Genomic DNA, 22,205 nt, shown 5'->3' with positions numbered 1-22,205 from the left:
CAGTTCTGGCCACAATTAAGAGCTAGCAGCCAGGCAAAAAATCATCTGTTAGCACATTATTATACAGAGTGCAGGTGTGAAGGCCCTCAGGGGCAGAGCCCTCCTTACCATCTTGTCTTGTGGTTGTATTGTGATTGTAATGTCTTCCTTATATTGTAAAGCGCTGCGCAAACTGTTGGCGCTATATAAATCCTGTATAATAATAATAATTAAAGGGCACCATTAAAGTGAATGCAAACTTTTGCCTTGGCCTACTTTTAAATGCGTTCCACATCACTGTATGTCTGCAACGCAGCCCCATAATAGTGGAGGTGAAAGACCCGGCCTTCTGAAAGACAGCATTAACCCCTTCGTGACTGACGACGTACAGTGTACGTCGCCAGCATCGGGGCTGTTTAAACAGACTCCCGGCGACTTTTGCCGCCGGGACTCTGTTTAAACTTGTAGAGCCGACTGTCGGCTTTACAACAGAAGCGATCCTGGCGACTTACCTGTCGCCAGATCGCTTCTGCGTCCCGAAGAAGGGGCCGCCCCCCCCGCCGGACACCCCCGCCGTGCTTCCCGGGCTCCGTTGCCCCTCCTACGGGCCCGGGACCGGCGATCTTTGTGTCTGCGATTCAGAAAATATATAATGTTGGGGGGTTTTACGTCATTTTCAGGCCTAAAATGTGGAATATAACATGGGTGCAAAAATTGAAAAAAGGGCCTCAGTCATGAAGGGGTTAATGTAATCCAGTAATCAGAAACAGCAGCGAGTGGGATATGCCTCTGATAATGTCATAGGCCTGATAGGCTACGTAGATAGAAGAAAGTAGGGTGTCTAGACACTGTGTCACATGTGATAGAGTGCTTTTCACATTCTAATAGAGAATTCTATGCTAAAAGTAAATGTTTACTGTTTTCTTTGTCACATTAAACTGTGTTAATAAACCCCTATTAGACAGTGCATTCTAGCTTTAAGTATAGGTCTGCTTTAAGTATACTTTCCAGATTTTTTCCCCCATCCGCAGCAACTTTATATCTGAATTGGGGCTTATGTCTAGTGTTGACTGGCAATGTTTTTATTGCTGTTTGTCTTTGTCACAGTGACAACCCCATCCCTCATTTCTTGCCTTGGTGCCACAGAGAAAAGTAAGGGTTAACCTGCCTAAAGGAGACAAAGGCAGAAATGAAAACTTGACAGTAATAATAAGGCCCCTTTCACATGGGTGACCATCTGTTCTGATCAGCAGGGGATAAGTGCACACATTCCGTCCTGATCGGAGCAGTATGGAATGGATGTCACTTTTGTGATATATCCGTCTCCATTCAGTTTTTTCCTCCATCTTGCAATGGACGAAAAACTAAATGGACCTATGTTAGTTCTATGGGCAGTAAGATGTATGCGGACATGTGTCCATTTACACCTGATTACCTTCAATCTGTCCTATTCAGGTCACTAAAACGCAACACTGTCCCTTTTTTTCCCCGGACCTAGACAGACCTGGAGGTAATCTTATGTAAATGGGTGGCCATCTGTTTACATCCAACTTCCCATAGAATTATATTGGGTTTCCGATCAGATCCGCCTGAAAAACTGACAGCCAGATCTTATTGGACTGCTCAAGTGAAAGGGGCCTAACTGTTTCCCACTCTATTTAAAATTAAACAAATATATACCGTATTTGCAGAACACAAAAAGTACATATTCCTGACAGCATTTCACAAGAGTCACTAGCTAGAACCTTTGGTAGTCTGGCAGGGCTCGGCACTCTTAGCTGGAGTGTCAGTATGTGTTCTTTATTAAATCCTAAGATACCATTTTGAGGCCATCCCACCATTGTGACGTAGGTCTGTAGGACAGCAGCAGTGAGTATAGATTGGCCCGCTATTTTTCTCTGTGAGACTGGAATCAGAGAAGCTAATTTCTGAACGTGCAATGTTCTTGTTGACTTGTTTCTGCTCTTTGTTACATTGTAGTATACCTGAAGCCAAGACTAACAGGGTTATTCACAAAAGGGTGAAGGGTTTGGAGAAGACAGGAGAAGTGAACAATCTAGGCCAAAATAGCTGATTTGGAAAATTTCTCCAATTCAGCTCACTTTCCAGCTCAGCTAAGTTGTCCTAGATTGTTCACTTCTCCTGCCTTCTCCAAACTCTTCACCCTTTTGTAAATAACCCTGTACATTTCTAGTTTTAGATCAAGTGGAGAAGGGCTGAAACTTCTGTACAATTTGTATTGTCCCCACTGGGGAGATTCTCACCTTTTCTATTCGTATTTGTGTGACTATGATCACTGGAACTGGAAGTGAGGGAAAATCCAACATTTTACCAGAACGGAGATAGAAAGGAAATCTTCCAATAAAGACTCCTGTTACAGTGGTAGCTGTCTGAGAGGGCATTTCCCTCTCATTAGAGAGGTTTCCTTTCACTTCCCCTTGTGTCTACGGGACAGGAAATTAACAACAATCTCCTCAATGTGACACAAAAGGCAAAAAATAAATTCTACCAACTTTACCAATAACTAAAAAAAGGATGTTTGGGCTTTAGGAATACGGAGTGGACATCCCCTAATAGCACCTGTTTAGCCCACGAAAGGCTCTGTTTATTTAAATGAAGTCAAACATTTAGGGCCCATTATAATTTGTGCATTGCCTCCGCAAATGTTATGTCTTGTGTCACATTGGCAGCCCAATCATTTAATTTGAAAAGGGTTCGAAATGATGGGCGCCAATCAAGTGTCCATAAAAGGTTTAATGTTTAGAATTCAATCAAATCAATAAAATAGCCAATGCATTTCGAGGGCAAACACATCCTCCTTCTTTAGGGCTTACAACAATGCAGTTGAAAATGGAAGACTAAGAACAGTAATACCCAGATACATCTTTGTATATTACTCTTGGGGGTGGGGTACAATTAGTGGAAAGCCTAACACACCAAAAAGCAGGAAGAAAAGTGTCCCATTTTGCAATGTAGAAAACCACAAGTATAATAACCGCAGGGGAGTTGGAAAGGTGTGTTGGGGTGCCATTCCGAATGCATGGAGCAGACAAAATCCGGAGTAGTTGTTCATGGCAACCAATCAACTTCTATCTTTTATTTACAAAGCTTTACTGAACAAAATGAAGAGAGAAAATGATTGGTTACTATGGGCAACTGCTACAAATTCCATTTGCTCCAGTTTTGATGCATTCCCCCCAGTGAGTTGACATTGTGTTGTGTTCCGTATTGGAGAATGCAAGTTGAAGTATCAACTTTCTTTGTGGAAAATTATGACAATTACAGCGGACGGTCGTTTTAAAGACTATGGAGAGAGAACATTAACTAGAAGCAGGCACATTCCTGAATAAAAGAAAAAAAAAAAGATGAAACAAGGATGACTTGAAATAAACACCATTAGTTCTGACGAAATAGAAAAAACATACAAATAAAGCTTTGTGAAATTGCGCAGCCGTTCCTGATTTTGTAGCTGCTGAGATAATTAGTAAGCTGTCTTTCCCACAAAGAGAATTAATTAGAGCAAGAAAGAATCCGGCGCAAACAAAGCATACCGGCAAACCTATGAATACTATAGTGGGTTGCAGAGCTGCCACTAATGTATCATTATGCTGCACAATTTATGACACCATCAATGACTGTCATAGACAAAAAAAATGTATTCCAGCAGACAAATTGCCCAATGCTGAGAAAGATAATTGGAAATGTTAAAGACTAAAGAGAAATGACTCATTGAGAAAAAAGGGTCGTCTCACACGCAGTGTCTCTTTTATTTTCACAGTTATTTATCCCAGTATGTTTAAGGATCAAAAAAAGTAAACATAAAAGAATGTCTAAAAAAAATGCAATTCTTTAACTTTTTTCAAGGTTTCTTTAGTGTTTGTAAATAATTCAGTTGGCACTAATAAAGCAAGTGCAGGCTTCACATCTCCTGTTTAAAGTAAACTTGTCATGACAGTTATGGGGGCTGACCTCTGTGAGAATTATAGTCCCCTGTTTGTGGTTCTGATCCACTAGTTTAGAGTAGATTTAAAGCCAAAACTTTTTTCTTAGTTTTGGATAGTTTAGGGAAGGATTACAACCCCTGTATTTTGTTCTCTGTGTCCATGAAGAGGTTTGCCTTCACCCTCTGTCCCGTAGACACAACAGAAAACAAGAGAACATCGTTCCAGAGTGAGGGAAATCCCCTCTTGGACAATTGTCACCGCAATTGTCCCCTATAGAGGACTTCCTCTATATTCCTGCTCTAAGGACAAAGCTCAAAGTGTTGGATTTCCCCCACTTTCAGTCCTGCTGACAATGGTTACTAGGAATGATAGAGATAGTGATTCTCATCAGTGGGGTCACAGTCAGCATTAAAAACTTGGTTTTGTGTGTGTGAGGTGCTGCATCTTTCATTCATGATGTTTTGGGGTTAAGGAAAATCTTTTTAATTTGTAGAATTAGCACTGGTGTAGCTTGCTCTCTTGAATCAAGATGCCCTTTGTTACTGACCTTAAAACAAAGTATGGTAGAAAATAATAGAAAAAGTCTGAAGATGCCCAGCATTGTCAGAAGGTGAAATCAGCGATCCCTGTCTCCATGTTTCTCTCATGACAGGTCTGCTTTCATGATAAGTTGGCAGGCAGTACAGGACATATGCTCACAAACCTGTGTTATTTTGAAGTGGAACTTCAGCCAAATGGCTACATATACAGTTCAAATAAAACTTTTTTTAACCTACCCACATAGTTGTGTAATACCATCGCTAAAGAGGCCACTTTAGCATGATTATTACATGTAAACCCAATTATTAAAAATTCATATCATCTTTAATATGTAATTGTCATTGTTTTAAATCTGTATCATTTTCTTCTTTTTGCCACTCTTGTCTGGAGGGTATTTCTAGTTCAGCAATAATCTTGAATACACTATGGGGGGAATTTATCATGGCAATTGCGAGTGTTTGAACTCGCATATGGTCACATGGGATATACAGTATCTCACAAAAGTGAGTACAGGCAGCACTCATATGTCTATTTCCCAAAGACAACCTCTGGATATGACGCTGAGCACGTGCACTCAACTTCTTTGGTCGACCATGGCGAGGCCTGTTCTGAGTGGAACCTTTTCTGTTAAACCGCTGTATGGTCTTGGCCACTGTGCTGCAGCTCAGTTTCAAGGTCTTGGCAATCTTCTTATAGCCTAGGCATCTTTATGTAGAGCAGGTGTGTTATGTAGAGTAACACACCTGCTCCCCATTCACACCTGAGACCTTGTAACACTAGCGAGTCACATGACATCGGGGAGGGAAAATTGCTAATTGGGCCCAATTTGGACATTTTCACTTAGGGGTGTACTCACTTTGTTGCCAGTGGTTTAGACATTAATGGCTGTGTGTTGAGTTATTTTGAGGGGACAGCAAATGTACACTAATATACAAGCTGTACACTCAATACTTTACATTGTAATTTCTTCAGTGTCGTCACATGAAAAGATATAATAAAATATTTACAAAAATGTGAGGGGTGTACTCATTTCGGTGAGATACTATATTTGCACCAGATTTATGTTTCTAGTGTAATGTTGTTCATAAATGAGATTAAATAGACTCCAGGAAAGAAGATTCGCAACTCCAGGCAAAAAGCTTAACGTCCGCTTCTTGAAAGAAGTGGTCATCGCTTAAGTAGCGATTGTTTTGTTCGGTGATGTTCCAGTTTCAGACAGCCGCAGGACAAGTGCAAATGTAAACCGTTGCGAACTTTCGCAAAACACGCACAATCGTTCAAAACAGGCGCACACTTTAAAAGGAGCACCTAAACACATTTGCACATTGAAAACATTATTTAAGAGGCTAAAACTGTATAGTTGCTTTGAAAAATTCCCCACTATATGTTTGAGATCTACCTGCACATGCAAGACAAAGTACGAGGTCCACATTAATGCCTGCCTTATTTCCCAGCTTCCCCCACATACACTCCCCTTCCATTCTCTCCTCTGCCAATTTGTTTGCCATGGGAAGTGAAGCAAAATGGGAATGGGGATTACCTGACTCACTCCCTGTCCTCTCAGGTGACAGTGCTGGTGCTTGGTAAGTGGCCTAGCACTGTCACACAGGGGTGAGGAGGGAATCCTCAGCCCTGTGTAATGAGCCCCAAATGGGATCAACTAATTCATGGTTTCATCTGCGCATGCTCCCAGAAGCAAAGAGCCAAGAAAGCGAGGGGAAGTAACCATTACATGTTGAATGTGGCTTCAAGGTGAACATGTTGTTTTGTCCATGCAGGTTCTCTTTAACGTCTATTGGGGACCGTGAATTTCAAGGACCCCAAACAGATTGCCCTATTTTATTTGTTATGCTTTCCAAATTGTTAAATGCAACAAATAAATGGTAACGTGCATTAGACTGTGCATCGATATGCTATGTTTATAGAGAATCTGGCAGTTCTCACAAAATTTAAGTTTGACCCCACTACTTAAATGCAGTCACCATAGCGTGCATGCAAGTACCTATGTTCTCCTACAAACTTTTCTCTGTGTGTCTGGGAAGCCCTCCAATTCCAAGAGCCCCATGAACAGTGACACCCCCCCTACTTCAGCTTAGATTCTCCAACCTACCTATAAACTTCACTGATAAAAATGGACCATTAACAGTGACACCTTTGGTTTGAAGGTTATGGGGAAGGGCTGAATAAACATTCTGCACCATAACCATTCATGTACAGTATATGCCAGAGGTTGGACTGATAAGACATCCTCCAACAGCCAGATCAAAGCTACAAGTCAGACTATTCTCTAATGTCTATAAGCCACTCACATACAGCATTTGTATGCTATTTTCAGATGCAATGTTTAATGGCCTTTAAAAGCTGTTTTAAACAGATCACACAGTCGTACTTAAGCAATACAATAAACAAAGCAGCACTTATTTTCCATATTTGCTGATACTGTAATTTAGCATATTCAAGGAAAATATCCTGTTGTGTAATTACAAATGTGAGGAACCAGAATGGTTGATAAATTGGATCCATTTTCTCACTCTTCTTCTGTCTTCAGTACTCTGCAGGTTTACCCCAGACTGCGGAATGTGCTCTGACTCTTGCTAAACTGACAGCAAGACAAGTGTATGTAATAAAATAATGGTATTGTTGCTGTTTTGCAGTGTCTGCTTCATTTGAGGGAAAGCAGCATCTCCTCAGCCTGCCTGTTGTGAACAGCATAGGGTATGTCCTGCGCTTCCTAAAAAAGCTCTGCCGCAGTCTGATCTGTGACAATCTGTTCAGCAATCAGCCCTTTGTACAGTACAGCACCACCTCAGACAACCCTAAGGAATATGACACTGGCAGGATGGAGACAGGTAAGTCGCACATTTCAAAGAATCCCTGTTAGTGACTTGTAGTGGTGGACAAGTGGTGAATCAGTGAATTGCATTTTCTTTTTATTCACCTATATATGCATGCAGTTTTGCCCAACCTACAGATATTATTGCAATTCATGGATCACAATTGCATGGGTTCTTTAACCTCATCTGCAGATTGAGCCAGGTCAGCATGCAGATTTTTAAAGCTGAACTCCAGGCACAAAACCTGTCATTTAAATATGTTCCTGAATAGCTACAAAAGCTATAAATCCACTTTGTGTGCACCAGATGCCTTTGCAAACCCAGATATTGCAAGTGCATTAGCAGTGACACAATCACTGTGCTGTACATAGTCTGTGCAGAGAGCAGAGGTGTGGGAGGGGCCCAACAGGCCCTCCCACTACAAGCTGCCTACAAATTACAAGGGGGCGGATACAAGACCAGTCACCTTGCAGAAGGAAGAAGAGCAGCAGTGACTGGTCTTTATTACTGGAAGACATATACAAAGCACATCAAGATTACCCAGAATACACATGGATCTTGCATTTAAACAGTATTCAGGATCTTGCATTTAAACAGTATTTGCTTATCTGGGTGTTCAGCTTTAATGTGTACCTAAAGCCAAACCTTTTTTTTTTCCATTTTGGATACAGTGGTGAGAGAGTTAAAATCCATATTAATCCAACATTTTAAAGTTGACACCAAAACAGAAATAGAGGTGAAATCTTCCTATTAGGACAATGTTCCTCACTTTGGGGAGATTACCTCTCACTTCTTGTTGTATCTTAAAGGGTTAATGCCAACTGCACATGCGCAATCTGCTTTCGCTTTTCCTGGCAAAACGCTGAGAAAACAGCTTGACTGAAAACAGATGTGCGCTTAGCAAGTCAAGTTCTCCTATCCGAGTGTTTTTTTTATGAGGAACTGGGCCGCAAATCTGACGGGCAATCCTGCATTGTAGTTCTAATGTATTTCTGTGACCCAAAGTCAGCAGATAGTGGACTTCTGCCCACTATATGCTGACAGCACAGAGCCATGCTGCAGTTGGAAAAGATAGCGACAATATTGCTGGGATCCTCCCACTGCCTGATTGACAGCTGGCTCTGCCTCTCTAGCTAGCTGTGCGCACCCCCTCCCCCATCTGTCTTTCCAATGAGCGCTGGAGGAACAGAAAGGAGAGGGGGAAATCCCTGTGGGGAGCGATGACCGACGATCACTACGCTCTGCAGGAAGAAGATTATGAGCTGAGTGATCACTGGTTACGTGATTGCTCAGCTATTAGTATCAAGAGTTGGCACATGACAGCTGCAGTGTCCCTTGCTGGTTCTAAGTATTTGGAGAGAGTATATTTTACTCTCCCAAAACTTCTCCATTAATAAAAGTATGCATATTTTTTAAAAACAGAAAGCAGCATTTTTTTAATGCATTGTAAGATATAATGTGAATGGATTTTAGGAAAAAAAACCTTAAAAGTGAATGAACCCTTTAAGAACATAAGGTAAAAATACATTTTTACAATGGGATGCAAAGGTTTTAACCCTCCCTACTCTATTCAAAATAAGGCTTTGGCTTTAGATCTACTTTAGGCAAATCAAGAATTAGCCAAATCAGCAATTCTTCTGATCAAATCGATATCAAAATTTTGTACCAATAAATATATGTATTATCATACCAAGCACATAGCAGGCACACTTAACTAAAATTCATCTTTTGGGATAGAAATAAGGGAGCTGCTGTTGCCAACTTGTTATTAAAGATGCATGCTCCAGAGCAGTCATCTTGATCCTTACTTTATTACCTAGTGAGTCATTGAGTTGGAACAAGCATTTGGTGTCTGTCACCTGAAACACACAAGCTTTATATGTGCAAGCTGTTCCAGGTCAGTGGTTTGCCAAATAATAAAGGAAACTTTCAGTATCACAGCTCTGGAGAATGCATCTTTACAAGCATGTCAGCAATAGCAGCTCCCACATTACCATCCTAACAGGTCCCTTTTAACAATAACATTGAGGATGATTTACTAAGGAAGAGTTAAGATTCTCTCAAGTTATTCAATCATGTGCAGATAAATAAATAATCAAGAATTTGCTTTTCACATGATTGAAGTGAATCTTTTTTTTGTGTATGTGAACATTCTCAACTCCTTTAGTAAATCAGCTGCAAAGTCTTGCATTATGAAGTAGTTTAGTAAACAAAGGCACATGGAAATTACCCTGTAAGAGGATGTTGAAACTATTGAACACATTTCATTGTATTTGTGTTTGAAATGTGCATTACAAGGTACCACCAAAATATCTACCATTACCTATGAAAATGTGAAATTCTTTGGGCTGAGTATAATCTCAAATGTATGCCAGTTCAGTAGGCTGAGCAAGTGTATGATTGCATTATGGTAAATATAAATGTTTTAGTGCCTTAATATATATAAATAAAACTTCCTGTGACTAACTTGCCAGAATTTAGTGCCTGTAGGAAGAGCTAATCTAGTTGCCTGCAGCATACAGTTAGATTTTAAATCCTATATTGCATACATGAATGGTAAAAGCTAAATTGGTGGCTAGATGCTCGAAGATCATCTATCCCTTCATAAGTTTTAACTATAACATCTAATATACTGATCAATGGACAGACGGATGGTGTACACACATATATGATGTATGCCTGATGTAGCTTTCTAGCCAATCAGTTTGATTCTCAGCAGTTATTTGTTATAGTCAAACAGGCAAGACCTGTTAACTCTTTGGAAAAACAGTCAACTGTCCTTAATTTATTTGGTGTGTATTTAGCTAAAATGGATCAAGGAATAAACATTTGGAAAAATAATTACACATCATTGTTTAACATCTAGAGTTTATTTCACATGGGCAAATGCTTTGTTCAACATTACTATGCAATTTGCTTGTTCATATTCAAGCAGTGGTGTATCTCTTAGCAGAAACTGTCATACCAGAAGATTACCTGGTGGACCCTGTCAATACAAAGCGATACAGTGTTGATCCTTCTGATTCTGCCTACAACTATATGAGTTCCCTTTATCCTGGAAGACAAAGCAATGGTGAAGGACGCCTGGGCAGTGGAGGAAGCTCTTCATGCAATCACCGGTCCAGTCAGATGTCTTCAGTAGGTCAAGCATCAGCAGGCTTAAGACGCCAAACATCAAGTCCCACGAGGAGCGGAAGTTACCTTGAGGGAAACAGAAGTGGTAACAAAGCAAACCTTTTTCTTACCTAAATAGTAAATAGATAAGTAATTATGAATAGAAAATACCAAATTTGTTATAAAACCCTCTCCTTCTTTAAGTTTATTTGTACATGAAAATCTACTACTATGTTGTGTAAAGATAAAAAGCCAACCAGGCAATGTGAAATGCTGTGCCTTATTGCCTCACTACACTTGCCTATAAGCTATCTAACCCTATGAGTCATATCTGCTGAGTTATATTTACCCTGGAGCAAACTGACATGAACACTGTCACAGATAGATTCTTGTTTTTAGTTTTCTGACTATTTGGCTTGATCGTGTGACATCGGTAAGAATCCTTTTAGATGATGTCCGGAACAATGAAGGTGTATAACACACTGTTATTGTCAGCAAAGATAGTTTACCACTGAACAGATTTTATTTATATAATAACTGTGTTCCTTAAAGTAAAATGCAGCCATAAAATGGTGGTCGGGTGTGTGGGAATGATCCAACCACCAAAGATCTTTCATATGAAAGACACTAATGAATGTATTCTTCTCCCAGAAAGGCCAAGGTACTGTATGTCTGTCAAGGTCAAGAGTATATATAAACCTCTGATTGTTCTCCAATATCTTTGCAACCAGCCACATCTAGTGAAGTTCTATCTGTAGGGAGCTTAAGTTAAGTGTTGTTAAGACAAATGCTTATTTTTCTTAAGTAGTTACCTCCATAATTTGCTGAATAATCCCCTGTACTATACCGGTTCTTGTGTGTTTCAGTTTTATATTAAATAAATCCTATTATGCACTGACTCAGTATTTAAAGCTGAACTCCGGGCTCAAAAATGTTTATTCATAAAATACTCCTTAGCAGCCACAAAGGATATAAATCCACTTTATGGCCACCTAATGCCTATGCAAACCTAATTGCAGTGCTATCATCACTGTGCTGCATAGAAGCAGAGCTGTGGAAAGGGAAGCAAGTCCACAAGGGCCACCTACTACAGGCTGTCTGCAGAAAACTACAGGAGGGGGTGGATACAAGACCAGTCACCCTGTAGGGGGTGGATACAAGACCAGTCACCCAGCACAAGTAGAGAGATCAGCAGTGATTGGTCTTTATTATAGGAAGCTCCTGCATTATTAAAAAGTTTCACACTGGATTACTGCACAGATCTGGAAGCATACACGTAAGAATAATCATTCCTCTTTTTTTTTAGACAATACCTGCTCATCTCGGAATTCAGCTTTAAGCTTTATTAATCAAAATGAAGAGTTTACACTATGCACAAAAATCAGCCTGATTTGTCAGTAGATTTCCTTCTTTACAGCCTCAAGCCCTTCCCCGGAGAACCAGGAGACCATACGGCCATCTAGTAAAGATCCCTCCAATTGGACTGTGGAAGATGTTGTCTGGTTTGTGAAGGATGCTGACCCACAGGCATTGGGCCCACATGTTGACCTCTTTCGAAAACATGTATGTGAGCAATTCAAAAAATAACTTGTCTTTATGAAATGGTAGCACAGAAATGAGCAGGGTATTGCTGCATAGAGAAATTATCTGTATGTGTGGAACGATCAGATGTACACACAACAAAGCTGATTGCAGAGAAGCATCAAGGAAGGCAAAGCATGACACTGATCATGAAACACATGATGCACTTCTCTCTGATGCTTGTCTCTTATCTGTTCAAGGTTGGCTCAGTATGGATAACAAATATGCTGCTCCTTACAGAGTTTCAGCCCACTGTGCAGTATGTCCTCGCCCTGCATCGCTCTTATGTGTCTTTCCAAATTTGGTGTTAGAGAATCACCTGCACACCATACAGCGCTTGAACCAAATTAAATATCTGTTGGTGCTGGAAATGACAACACGGATTGCGCCGTGTAACAATCCAAGTAAAGATAGTAGTCACCAGCACTCACTTTTAATGTGCAAAAAGGTTAGCACTTTTATTGATATGTCACGACATCGTGACTAGTCACGATGTCACCCTGATGAAGGGACCCTGCGTGGCCCCGAAACTTGACGCATGTGACATATTAAATAAAATTCCTATCCTTTTTGCACATTACTGGTGCTGGTGACTACTATCTTTTTAAATTTGATGACACAATGAAAGCCTAAACATTTTTCCATAATATGTGATGAAGAGAATGCTCTGTTTAGTTAAAACCCAAGTAAACCCTCAATATTTATAATGTAATGCAATCAGGCTACCTATACAGTAATAAACATTCAGCACTTCTACTTTAACTGTAAAGTGCTGTAGAAGATAGCCACATTAAACTTGTAATGTTGACCAAGTTTCACCGCTTATCCTCAGTTCTGCTGTTGCACTGTTATGTATCCTTTGCCTTTGAAGAAGTTGTTTTAAAGTATTTCCCAGTCAACATGGTTAAAATCCATTTTCTTGGACGGAAAAAATATCTTTTTTTTTAAATGATCATTTCAGTGCAGCAGAGAAATGAATACCCTACAGCATGTTTTCTGTACATTTCACTACTGTGATCAATGGTCTCTCTCTACAGTTTATTGATTACGCCATTTAGTAATGAAAAGATGAGCACATTTTCAGGTTAACATAGGCAGTCCAATTTAGCATCACAGGAATGTCAACAGGAATCTACTAAGATAGTTATCAGGGTATTGTTTTGTGAACAAAAATCTCATGTTTCTATCTACCAGAATAGAAATGTCTGGAAATACTTACTTATCTAACCTTCAAATTTACAGGCATGAAGAGAAGAAATATTTTGTTTATGGATGTGGGATCTATGCAGAGAGCATTTTTATGAATATGCATAGTAAAGACCTGTAGAATGGAAATGTGTGCTGAATCACATTGTAGGGATTAGCAAATCAATAGTTATCCTGGATCACAGTGATTCTTCTTATATGAGTAGCCACACATTTTTGGTAGTTTGTATTGTTGATTTCTGGTGCCTTTACCCATGTTGTCTTGTCTGCCCTCTCATCATTCTCTGTACCTGCTTGTTTTTTTTTACAGCCAACTTAATATATGAATATATAAAATTTTTATGTGTATTCCAACGAACAGGTAACACTGACTCCGCTGGGGCGACAATGCACAGGTGACACTGACTCCGCTGGGGTGACACCGCACAGGTAACACTGACTCCGCTGGGGTGACACCGCACAGGTGACACTGACTCTGCTGGAGTGACAACACACAGGTGACACTGACTCTGCTGGGGTGACACCACACAGGTAACATTGACTCAGCTGGGGCGACAATGCACAGGTGACACTGACTCTGCTGGGACGACAACGCACAGGTGACACTGACTCCGCTGGGGTGACAACGCACAGGTGACACTGACTCTGCTGGGACGACAACGCACAGGTGACACTGACTCCGCTGGAGTTACAACACACAGGCGACACTGACTCCCCTAGGGTGACAACGCATAGGCGACACTGACTCTGTTGGGGTGACAGCGCACAGGTGACACTGACTCTGCTGGGGTGACAACACACCGGCGACACTGACACCGCTGGGGTGACACCGCACAGGTAACATTGACCCTGCTGGGGTGACACCGCACAGGTAACACTGACCCCTGCTGTCCTATGCCAACCCCCCCTCCAGTGTTGGGCCCTGTTTAGTGTCGGGCATGGCTGCTGTCCTTTGCGCAACCCCTCGCCCCTAGTCAGCCTTGGGCACCTGCTGCTGACCTCTGCAAAGACCCCCCCCCAGCGTCGGGCCCCTATTCTGCCTTGTGTACCAGCTGCTGTCCTCTGCAAATGTTGCCCCCCAGCCCAGCATCAGGCACCAAGCTGCTGCTGCTGTACCCCCAACACACCCCTAGGAAGCTTTAAAACACTTACCTTTCCTACTGCAGCAGCTCTGCTCCCTTCTTATTCTTCAGTGCTTCAGTCAGCTAAAAAATAAGCCCCGCCTCCTGAAAACCTTCCTGCACGCACACAGGAAGGTACCAATTGTGCGGGGGGTGGAGGACCGTACCAACTGTACATATTATAGCATAAACTCCTTGGTTGGAGCCCAGGCCCCCCAAGCTGCTGGGGCCCTTTACTTGAGTACTAACCATATCCCCGGTGGCGGCCCTGTCTACTTATAAACAATTCACATTCTTGTTCTATTTTCTTAATATGTCAAATTTATTTTTAAATTCCATCTTGTAATACCACATTATGGCCACTATATGGAGCTGAGGAGTATAGGAAATAAGTATTTTGATTGGCCATAATACGGTATTGTACAGTATTGTTTAAGAAGCGTGGCAGAATGGCTAAAACAGCATGCTGCTTTGTTAGGGATTCTGTACACCGATGGTTCTTCACTCATCAGCTATATTTCCAAACATGATATTATGGAATTTTAACAGTCAATGTATAGTAAAAACCTGTTGCTAAGTTAAAATTATCATTTATCTTCTGATATACATTTGTGTGCATGCTAACCTTCCTCTTGTTCTCTACAGGAGATCGATGGCAATGCCCTGCTGTTGCTGAGGAGTGACATGGTTATGAAGTACTTGGGACTAAAACTGGGGCCTGCTCTGAAGCTTTGCTACCATATTGATAAGCTGAAGCAAACAAAGTTCTAAAGTTCAGACATTTAAACAGAACTTTAACACACAAGAGTCGTAACATGTTGCCTTATCCAAAGGCCATTCTAACACCTCCTTTTTATTTTTTCACAGGCTTGTGTTTTACAAATGGTTGTGTAAATTTCATATCTTTATTACTGAAAAAGGTATTCAGTACAATTCATTCCTCTGAACATGTTGGATATTACTAGAGATGGCTGTTCTTCTTCTTTCTCTGATTGAAAAAACAAGCAAGTGATCACAAACAATAATTCTGCACTATTTATACGATAGGGGCTGTGAGATTAGACCTAGATGCAACATCCAATCAAGAATTGCCATATGAACTTAATTTCTTGAAAACAAGAGGTATTACTTTTGTTATTTAATAATCCCTTTTGATCATACAACTTGGCTGCTACACAAATCATTTTTATATAGAGAAAACACATTATAAATGCTTGTTAGCTTGCCTTTATCATGCATTTAAACCCAGAAATTAACTTAGCCAATAGATGGAGGAAAATGTTTTCCTGAAGTGGTTCATTTTATTGGCTAACTGACTAGATGTGTATTACAAGCAGAGGAGTATCTACTGCAAGGCAAACTAGGCATTTGCCTTGGGCGGCACTTTTCAGGGGGGTGGAAAAAACCGCCCAGAAAGGCGAAACTGCCTTCTGTCCACCCAGGCACAATGAGGTCAATGTTCAGAGGTTCCTGCAGGTCTGTAACCGATCCAACTTCTTCTTACTCTCCTCTTCCTGCCTCTATCATCTGTGTGGCCCCTGACATGGATGAAAGGCCTGTCTGTGCTCTGATGGCTCCAAGTGTAAATCATTACACCTGCAACAGGGCCCTGCCTGGCACTCCTTGCCACATCAGGCAGACTGGTATGATAGCATGGCATTGGTGCAGCTGCTTGTGTCACCCACTGCCATGGCATGGCTGCATGGATATTTGGATGTCAATGTACATACTGACATTACATACAGCCAATGATCCATTAGTCATACAATCACCAGGTATGTTCTGGCTATACAAAAGTGCAAGGGATGTGCATACAACTGAAAGGACATGGAGCAACATCACACAGCAAAGGCCATCCAGAGAGAATGGGATTCAATAATCTCAACTGTAGTGTCATAGATCTCCAGATCTCTTCAATTCATGTACTGCAGATCAAGGGACACTATGAGGTCCATTCACAGCCAAGGTGAATTATGCAGTCACAACAGGCAGTTGAATTGGTGCTTCCTCTGGTCATATCTGCTGTCTGCCATTTCTGGTACTTTTTATGGCATGCTGCTTTTCAATGTCTGACTATAGAATAAGGGCACAGTCAGAGACTAATAGCGCAACCTGTCAAAAGCTGGATGCAGCTGTGCACTGTATCCAGCGACTGACAGGTTATGCAAAATGTCTTAAACATGTGTGGTATTTTGTTTGAATACTGCCAACTCTAATGAAGGATTAATTGAAAATTATGGGGTGAGTAAAAAACCAACCTGTGACAAAGAAGCTGCCACAGGTCTGCTCTATTGACCGGTAAATGAGCGAAAACATACCGCCGAACCGCTCATTTCCCAATCATCTTCCTGCAGCGAGCGGTGACTATCAGTCACCACTACCCACAGGGATTCCCCCCTCCCCTCTTTGATCCTCCAGCGCTTAGTGGAGGAACTGACAGGGGAGGGAGCGGCCACAGCTGGCTCTGCCTCTAGAGAGGCAGAGCCCGCTGTCACTCACGCAGCTGGGTGGATCTCGACCGCAAGAGCTCGCTATATATTGAGTTTGGGTCACTGGAGGACACCGTATATGTCCTCCGGTGACCCTAAGGAGAACTGTGGGCAAAAAAGATTGCCCCATAGTTCTCCTTTAAGTGGGTGCCAATGTCATTGCTTGGAGCCATTACCAGTCCCATACAACTATAGACAGCCTATTCCCCCCAAGAAAGTGGCATTCATTAAGTGTTATTCCAATACCAGGATCACTGGGACATCCTAGTAGCATGTTTCCTTTAGAAAATACTGAAACGGGTTCCTTTCAGCACTAGTCACACAACCAAAAGCCTAGGCATTTGGTCACATGATCTCTGCTGAAGCTGAGGATCAGCCAGCCTGAATTCTGATTCTCCCATTTAGCAAAGATCCTGTGACCTAACACTGGAGGGAGGCTGGAGCAGTGTATTTTCCAGGTAAGGTAGGTATTTCGGCCCTTCTTGTACACTGTACACTGTTAACATTACGTTACTTAATGCTAACAGTTGCTTTAATGTCTCTTTCAAGCCCTAGTCTAAGAATCCTTTATGAAAATAAAGTGCATACAAATGAAGATGATATAGCTTTCTGTTATGTGTGCAAATCGGTCACCATTTTTTTTTTTTAGAATGTCTTTATGATCAGTGTCATTTTGTAATGCCTTTTGAATTCTTTAAATAAGAAGCTGTAAAAATAGATTGATTACATATTTTGAAATATGCAGTCAACAAGGTGCTTTGAAGCTACATCCTTTGATGTTCCTAAATATATTCGATTTCCGAATACTTGACAATGACTGCCATCTATCTGACACATACTGTAAAATGAAGAGTAGGGTGCTCTTTTTAAAATGAAATGCCTAACCTGAATGCTACCCCAATCAGAAGGTTCATTTAATGTATTATTTACTTTATACTTTCTTTGAAATGTAGCTTTTAATTTATGCATTTATGTTATCAGCCATCAACATTTTGCAATTTACAGTTCATTTGCAGCATTATATTGTTCACAATGTACACTGGGAATTACTTTTTTCAAATGTGTCAGTGAAGGTTCTCATTCATTCAGGTCATGTTATATCTGTAAAAAATAAGTCAAGGCAACTGGATTTGCTGTATTTTTCTTGAAGACGTTTCGCTGGTCATCCAACCAATGCTTTTTTAACACCTCTCTCTGGGCAGGTTAATAACACCTCCTAGCTCCAATTATGCAAATGCAATCAACACATGGTTGCGACTAACAGATTATGTGGATTGGAGCAACATTCACCATATTTATTCCCAGATAATTTTTGTACAAGTCATTCTGAATTGAGTAAGCTGGTTGGATGGCCAGTGAAACATCGTCAAGAAAAATACGGCAAGTCCAGTTGCCTTGACTTATTTTTTTACAGATTTTTTCAAATGTGAACCCCCTTACTCTATCATATTGCAGCTATATACTTGAAAAATTGTATTATACAGAGGTTTTCTTTGTACAGGTGACAATGTTTTTTCCAGGAAGAATGTGCATTTTTCATGTTAGTAATGTCTACCAATTAAAAGGGAAACATTAGGGAAAGAAACGTTACCACGACGTGGTTGTATTGTATTGACCTGCCCAGAGGCACACACCGCATACATGACAATGTTACTAATTGGTTCTACAGCACATGCCGCTTACTGACAATTCATGTGACATAAAGACATGGCACCATTCGTAAAGTAGCATTGCTTCATGATTGGTGATGAGCAAGTAATTTTCAAGACCTCTGTAAAACACACAACATTTTAAGCTCTTTTAAATAAAACCTTCATCAGTGTATATTGAATGAGGACCCAGAAGGCTACACTTCCTAACATAGTTTAGCATCTGAACACTGCAAATGTTTTTATGACCCTTTCTCTGGGAAAATGTTATAAGCTGCAGTTATTACTACAATAATATTACTATAATATTAGCAAAGTGATATAAGCTTTTTCTGGAATTAAGTAGGTGTGGCCCCAGTAGATATAACGTTTCCCTTTATTTATTCCACTCAATCCAGTCCACTTTTGGACTTGCTTGACCTCTTGTAAAGGAACCATTTATTCTACCTGTTTAGTGATCATTTGCTACAGCTAATAGTGATTAATCACTAGCAATTTTAAAAGCAGGTTTGAGATACTCAAATTCTGTTGTGTAGCCCTAGCCTATTTGAGTAATTTTCAGTAATTGGTTAAATCTCTTAGCAGCAAGAGAATACGTTTGTACATATAGCTTAGCCCTTAACGAAGCTAATGCAGTTACAAATATGGTAGTAGTTATGAAGATACTACCTACATTTTTTTTTCTTCAATTAACAACCAGGGGACACAAGGGGATTATTTATTGAGGCAGAATAAAGTGCAACTCATAGCATTAAGTGAGCCTTTAGTTTACTGTACTCGTCAATTAAGAAGAGATTTCTGATTGGTTGCTAAAGGTTAACCAGTTGACATCCGCGGTGTTAAACCCCCTTCCCATCCAGGCCATTTTTCAGTATTCAGCGCTGCGGTACTTTAACTGACATTTATTCCGTCATGCAGCGCTGTACTGAAATGAATTTTATACCCTTTTTTGGGGACAGATAGAGCTTTCTTTTGGTGGTATTTATTCACCACTGGGGGTTTTATTTTTTTACTATATTAATGAAAATTTACCGAACTGCGCGCGAGCAGAAAAAAATTGCCGTCTGGAGACGGCAACCCGCAGATGTAGCAGTGCCGTCCGTCTGTTTTTTTACTACGGGCGGACGGCAAGAGGTTAATGCACTCGGTATGTCTTCAGTTCTTTTTTTCAATGCTTTGTTGAATACATACCCAACATGTGTTAGGTCCTATCAGAGCACAGGTTGCCAAACAGCGCCCTCTACTGTGGAATAAAATGGCTACACTCACTGTGACCGGCCTTAGGAATCTTGTACTAGCATTTCTACTTCTATTATTACTATATTTACTATTATTACTACATTTCTATCATTGTTATTAAAATAAGCTATAGACACTCCCCTAGAGCACTTTTATTTGTCATTGTTCTAACGGAATCTAAAAACATGCATCCATTATGTATAAGGTTAGCAGAACATTGTGTGTTTTATATCAGAAAACTATGTGGGCACCTAAGACAGTACAGCCAAAGGGGAAGCACAATAACTATGTAGCAGTATAAACCTCTTCGATTCATGTTGCCTTGACTAATCAGATATATATTGCACTTAAATTAAGAATGACATTCTCATCAGTGGATGAACATATCTGTTAGCGAAGCAACTCGTGCATTGGTCAGGAGTTGAAGATGTGTGAAGTCTCTTTAAAAGCCCAAGTTTTTTTGTTAAGGCTATTCGATACATTGACCAATAGTCCTGAAGAAGGGGACTCTAGTGTGTGAAATGTGTTGACACATATTCCCCAAAAATGCTCCAATGGCAAACATAAAGTCTAAAACTATGAACACTCTGTTGGAGAAATATACAGGAAGTGGCAGTGTAATACACATGTGGTTGTCGAATGATGAAAAGTTTGTAAAAAGGACACCGCTCATATTCGTATGCCCAAACTCATCAGTCCCATTCAAAAAGCCGGGTACCAGCCATCAGAGGCACGCCACGGCTGTCACTAGTAATCCAATGTAGGTAAAGCCGCACTCGACTGCCAGGACCTCGATGTAGAGTTTACTCCCAGGAATCTAAATATCTCCATGATATAGCCTTTCTGGCGAATCATGACAGACAGGATATCCCCTTACTGTGATGTCACAGCTGATCATCTAGTTTTTGAAAACTGGATATTTTTCGAGTTCTTCTTTCGGACAAAACGACTCCAGTTAGCACCCTATTTGCTACTGCCCACAGCGTATATAGACATCATTCTATAATTATGGGAGCTCAAATAATGTTTACAGTAAGTCTTATGCTGGGTACACATGGTTAGAATTTAGTGTTAAAAAAGGTGGTTTTGGAATGTTGGTTTTTCTGATAGTTAATTGGTTTAAATTGATCAATTTAGACCATAGTGATGAAGAAAATCGGAGGAGCAAGATGGAAAATGTTCTCAAATGAAAAACATTCTAGCAGGGATTGTGGTTTTCGATTGGGAAACTCCTTTTATTGCTAAAATGGAATGTTAAACACATTTTTGAACGACATTTGTCAAGTCTCCTTTGACATTATCCAGTATTCTGCCAAGATTTTTCATATGAGCGTTCATACGAAAAATCTACCAGTGTATGGGCAGCTTTAGGCTCTCACGATTTAGTGGGTCATAATATGTACAAAGTGCAGTAATGCCTAGCAACTACTTAACATTCTGTTTTTTCCTGGCTCGCCTCTAATTTGATTGGTTGGTTGTTTTGTCTGATTGCACTGTGGACATCATCAATGCATTTTCTACTGCCTTATTAAATAAACCTGTGAATCTTGTTTGCTTTATATTAAGAATCTTTTTATCATCTGAAAAGTATTAGATTCAATGTATCTATATTATAAATTACATATTCCTAAACTTAATATTGGAATTAATATGTTCAGATGTTACCATGATACGACATGCTGCCCCTATTGTGAGCATTAAACTGCAACTGTAAAAGAGTAGCAGATTTTAGGGAAATTTGAAAACTACCTAATAAAATATATACTTTATATTTTAGTATCTCTTCCTTGATACCAGGAAGGCTTTTTTTTTTTTTTTGGTATGACTTAACACCCAGCACTTAGCTGTAACATTCAAGTTTAAGGCGAGCCTTCTCATGTGCAGGTATAGCTTTTATTTTACAAAGCATAATTAACATGAATTACCGTAGTCTGGACCAGCAATAGATTTTGGTGCTATAAATAAGTAAAATCTTCATAATATACCTTAATTCTATTTGAGTACATATATAACATATATTATATACATGGTGCTAATTCAAAATAATTGTCAGCTATCTGTTTGCAGTAAAGTGTATCATGCGGATTAAAAGATGCAGTAAATGTACAGCTACGTACAAATGGCCAGGAAAAGCCATAATAATAACCGTACTTCTTACATACGGAACTTGAAAATGTTGTATCACTAAACATGAAAACAAACTATAAGTTAATATTATCTCATGACAATATTTGGCACATATGTACTGGACAAAATCAAGGAGCAAAACAGGAAAAACAACTTTTATAGAAAACTATAGGTCATGCACATGCAATTGCATAATTCGACTATACACCAAAGCCCAAAAACGTATCATGGACTTTAATATAGCGCTGGATCTAAGTTACAAAACTGAAAATATTTGGTACCGTGGTAATGTTCAAAAAGCGCATCATTTAGCGGACCAAGTTAAAGGACTTTTTCAAAATTCATTGTAGCATAAAGAATATATTAGTAAAAGGAGCCTGGA

At 40.1% G+C, this 22,205-nt stretch overlaps 1 protein-coding gene across 2 annotated transcripts in view; it reads left to right on the top strand.

Moving 5' to 3' along the window:
* The window catches only part of SCML4 (sex comb on midleg-like 4 (Drosophila)), a 45,070-nt gene extending 29,589 nt beyond the window's left edge, over positions 1-15,481 (top strand). Inside the window, exons 4-7 of one of the 2 annotated variants that reach the window (XM_018553532.1) lie at positions 7,118-7,312; positions 10,251-10,517; positions 11,829-11,974; positions 14,965-15,481. In XM_018553532.1, coding sequence (XP_018409034.1) covers positions 7,118-7,312; positions 10,251-10,517; positions 11,829-11,974; positions 14,965-15,090 — 734 coding nt within the window. In that variant the 3' untranslated portion in view covers positions 15,091-15,481. Of the gene's footprint in view, positions 1-7,117; positions 7,313-10,247; positions 10,518-11,828; positions 11,975-14,964 lie in introns of both variants that reach the window. The other variant, XM_018553531.1, reaches the window with a different exon arrangement.
* Positions 15,482-22,205: the final 6,724 nt, after the last annotated feature.

The sequence above is a fragment of the Nanorana parkeri genome, unplaced genomic scaffold (assembly GCF_000935625.1).
Source record: "Nanorana parkeri isolate BGI_ZX_2015 unplaced genomic scaffold, ASM93562v1 scaffold123, whole genome shotgun sequence".
In the NCBI taxonomy this organism is placed as follows: domain Eukaryota; kingdom Metazoa; phylum Chordata; class Amphibia; order Anura; family Dicroglossidae; genus Nanorana; species Nanorana parkeri.
The sequence above is the reverse complement of the archived record's forward strand: the minus strand, read 5'-3'. Positions and strand labels throughout refer to the sequence as shown.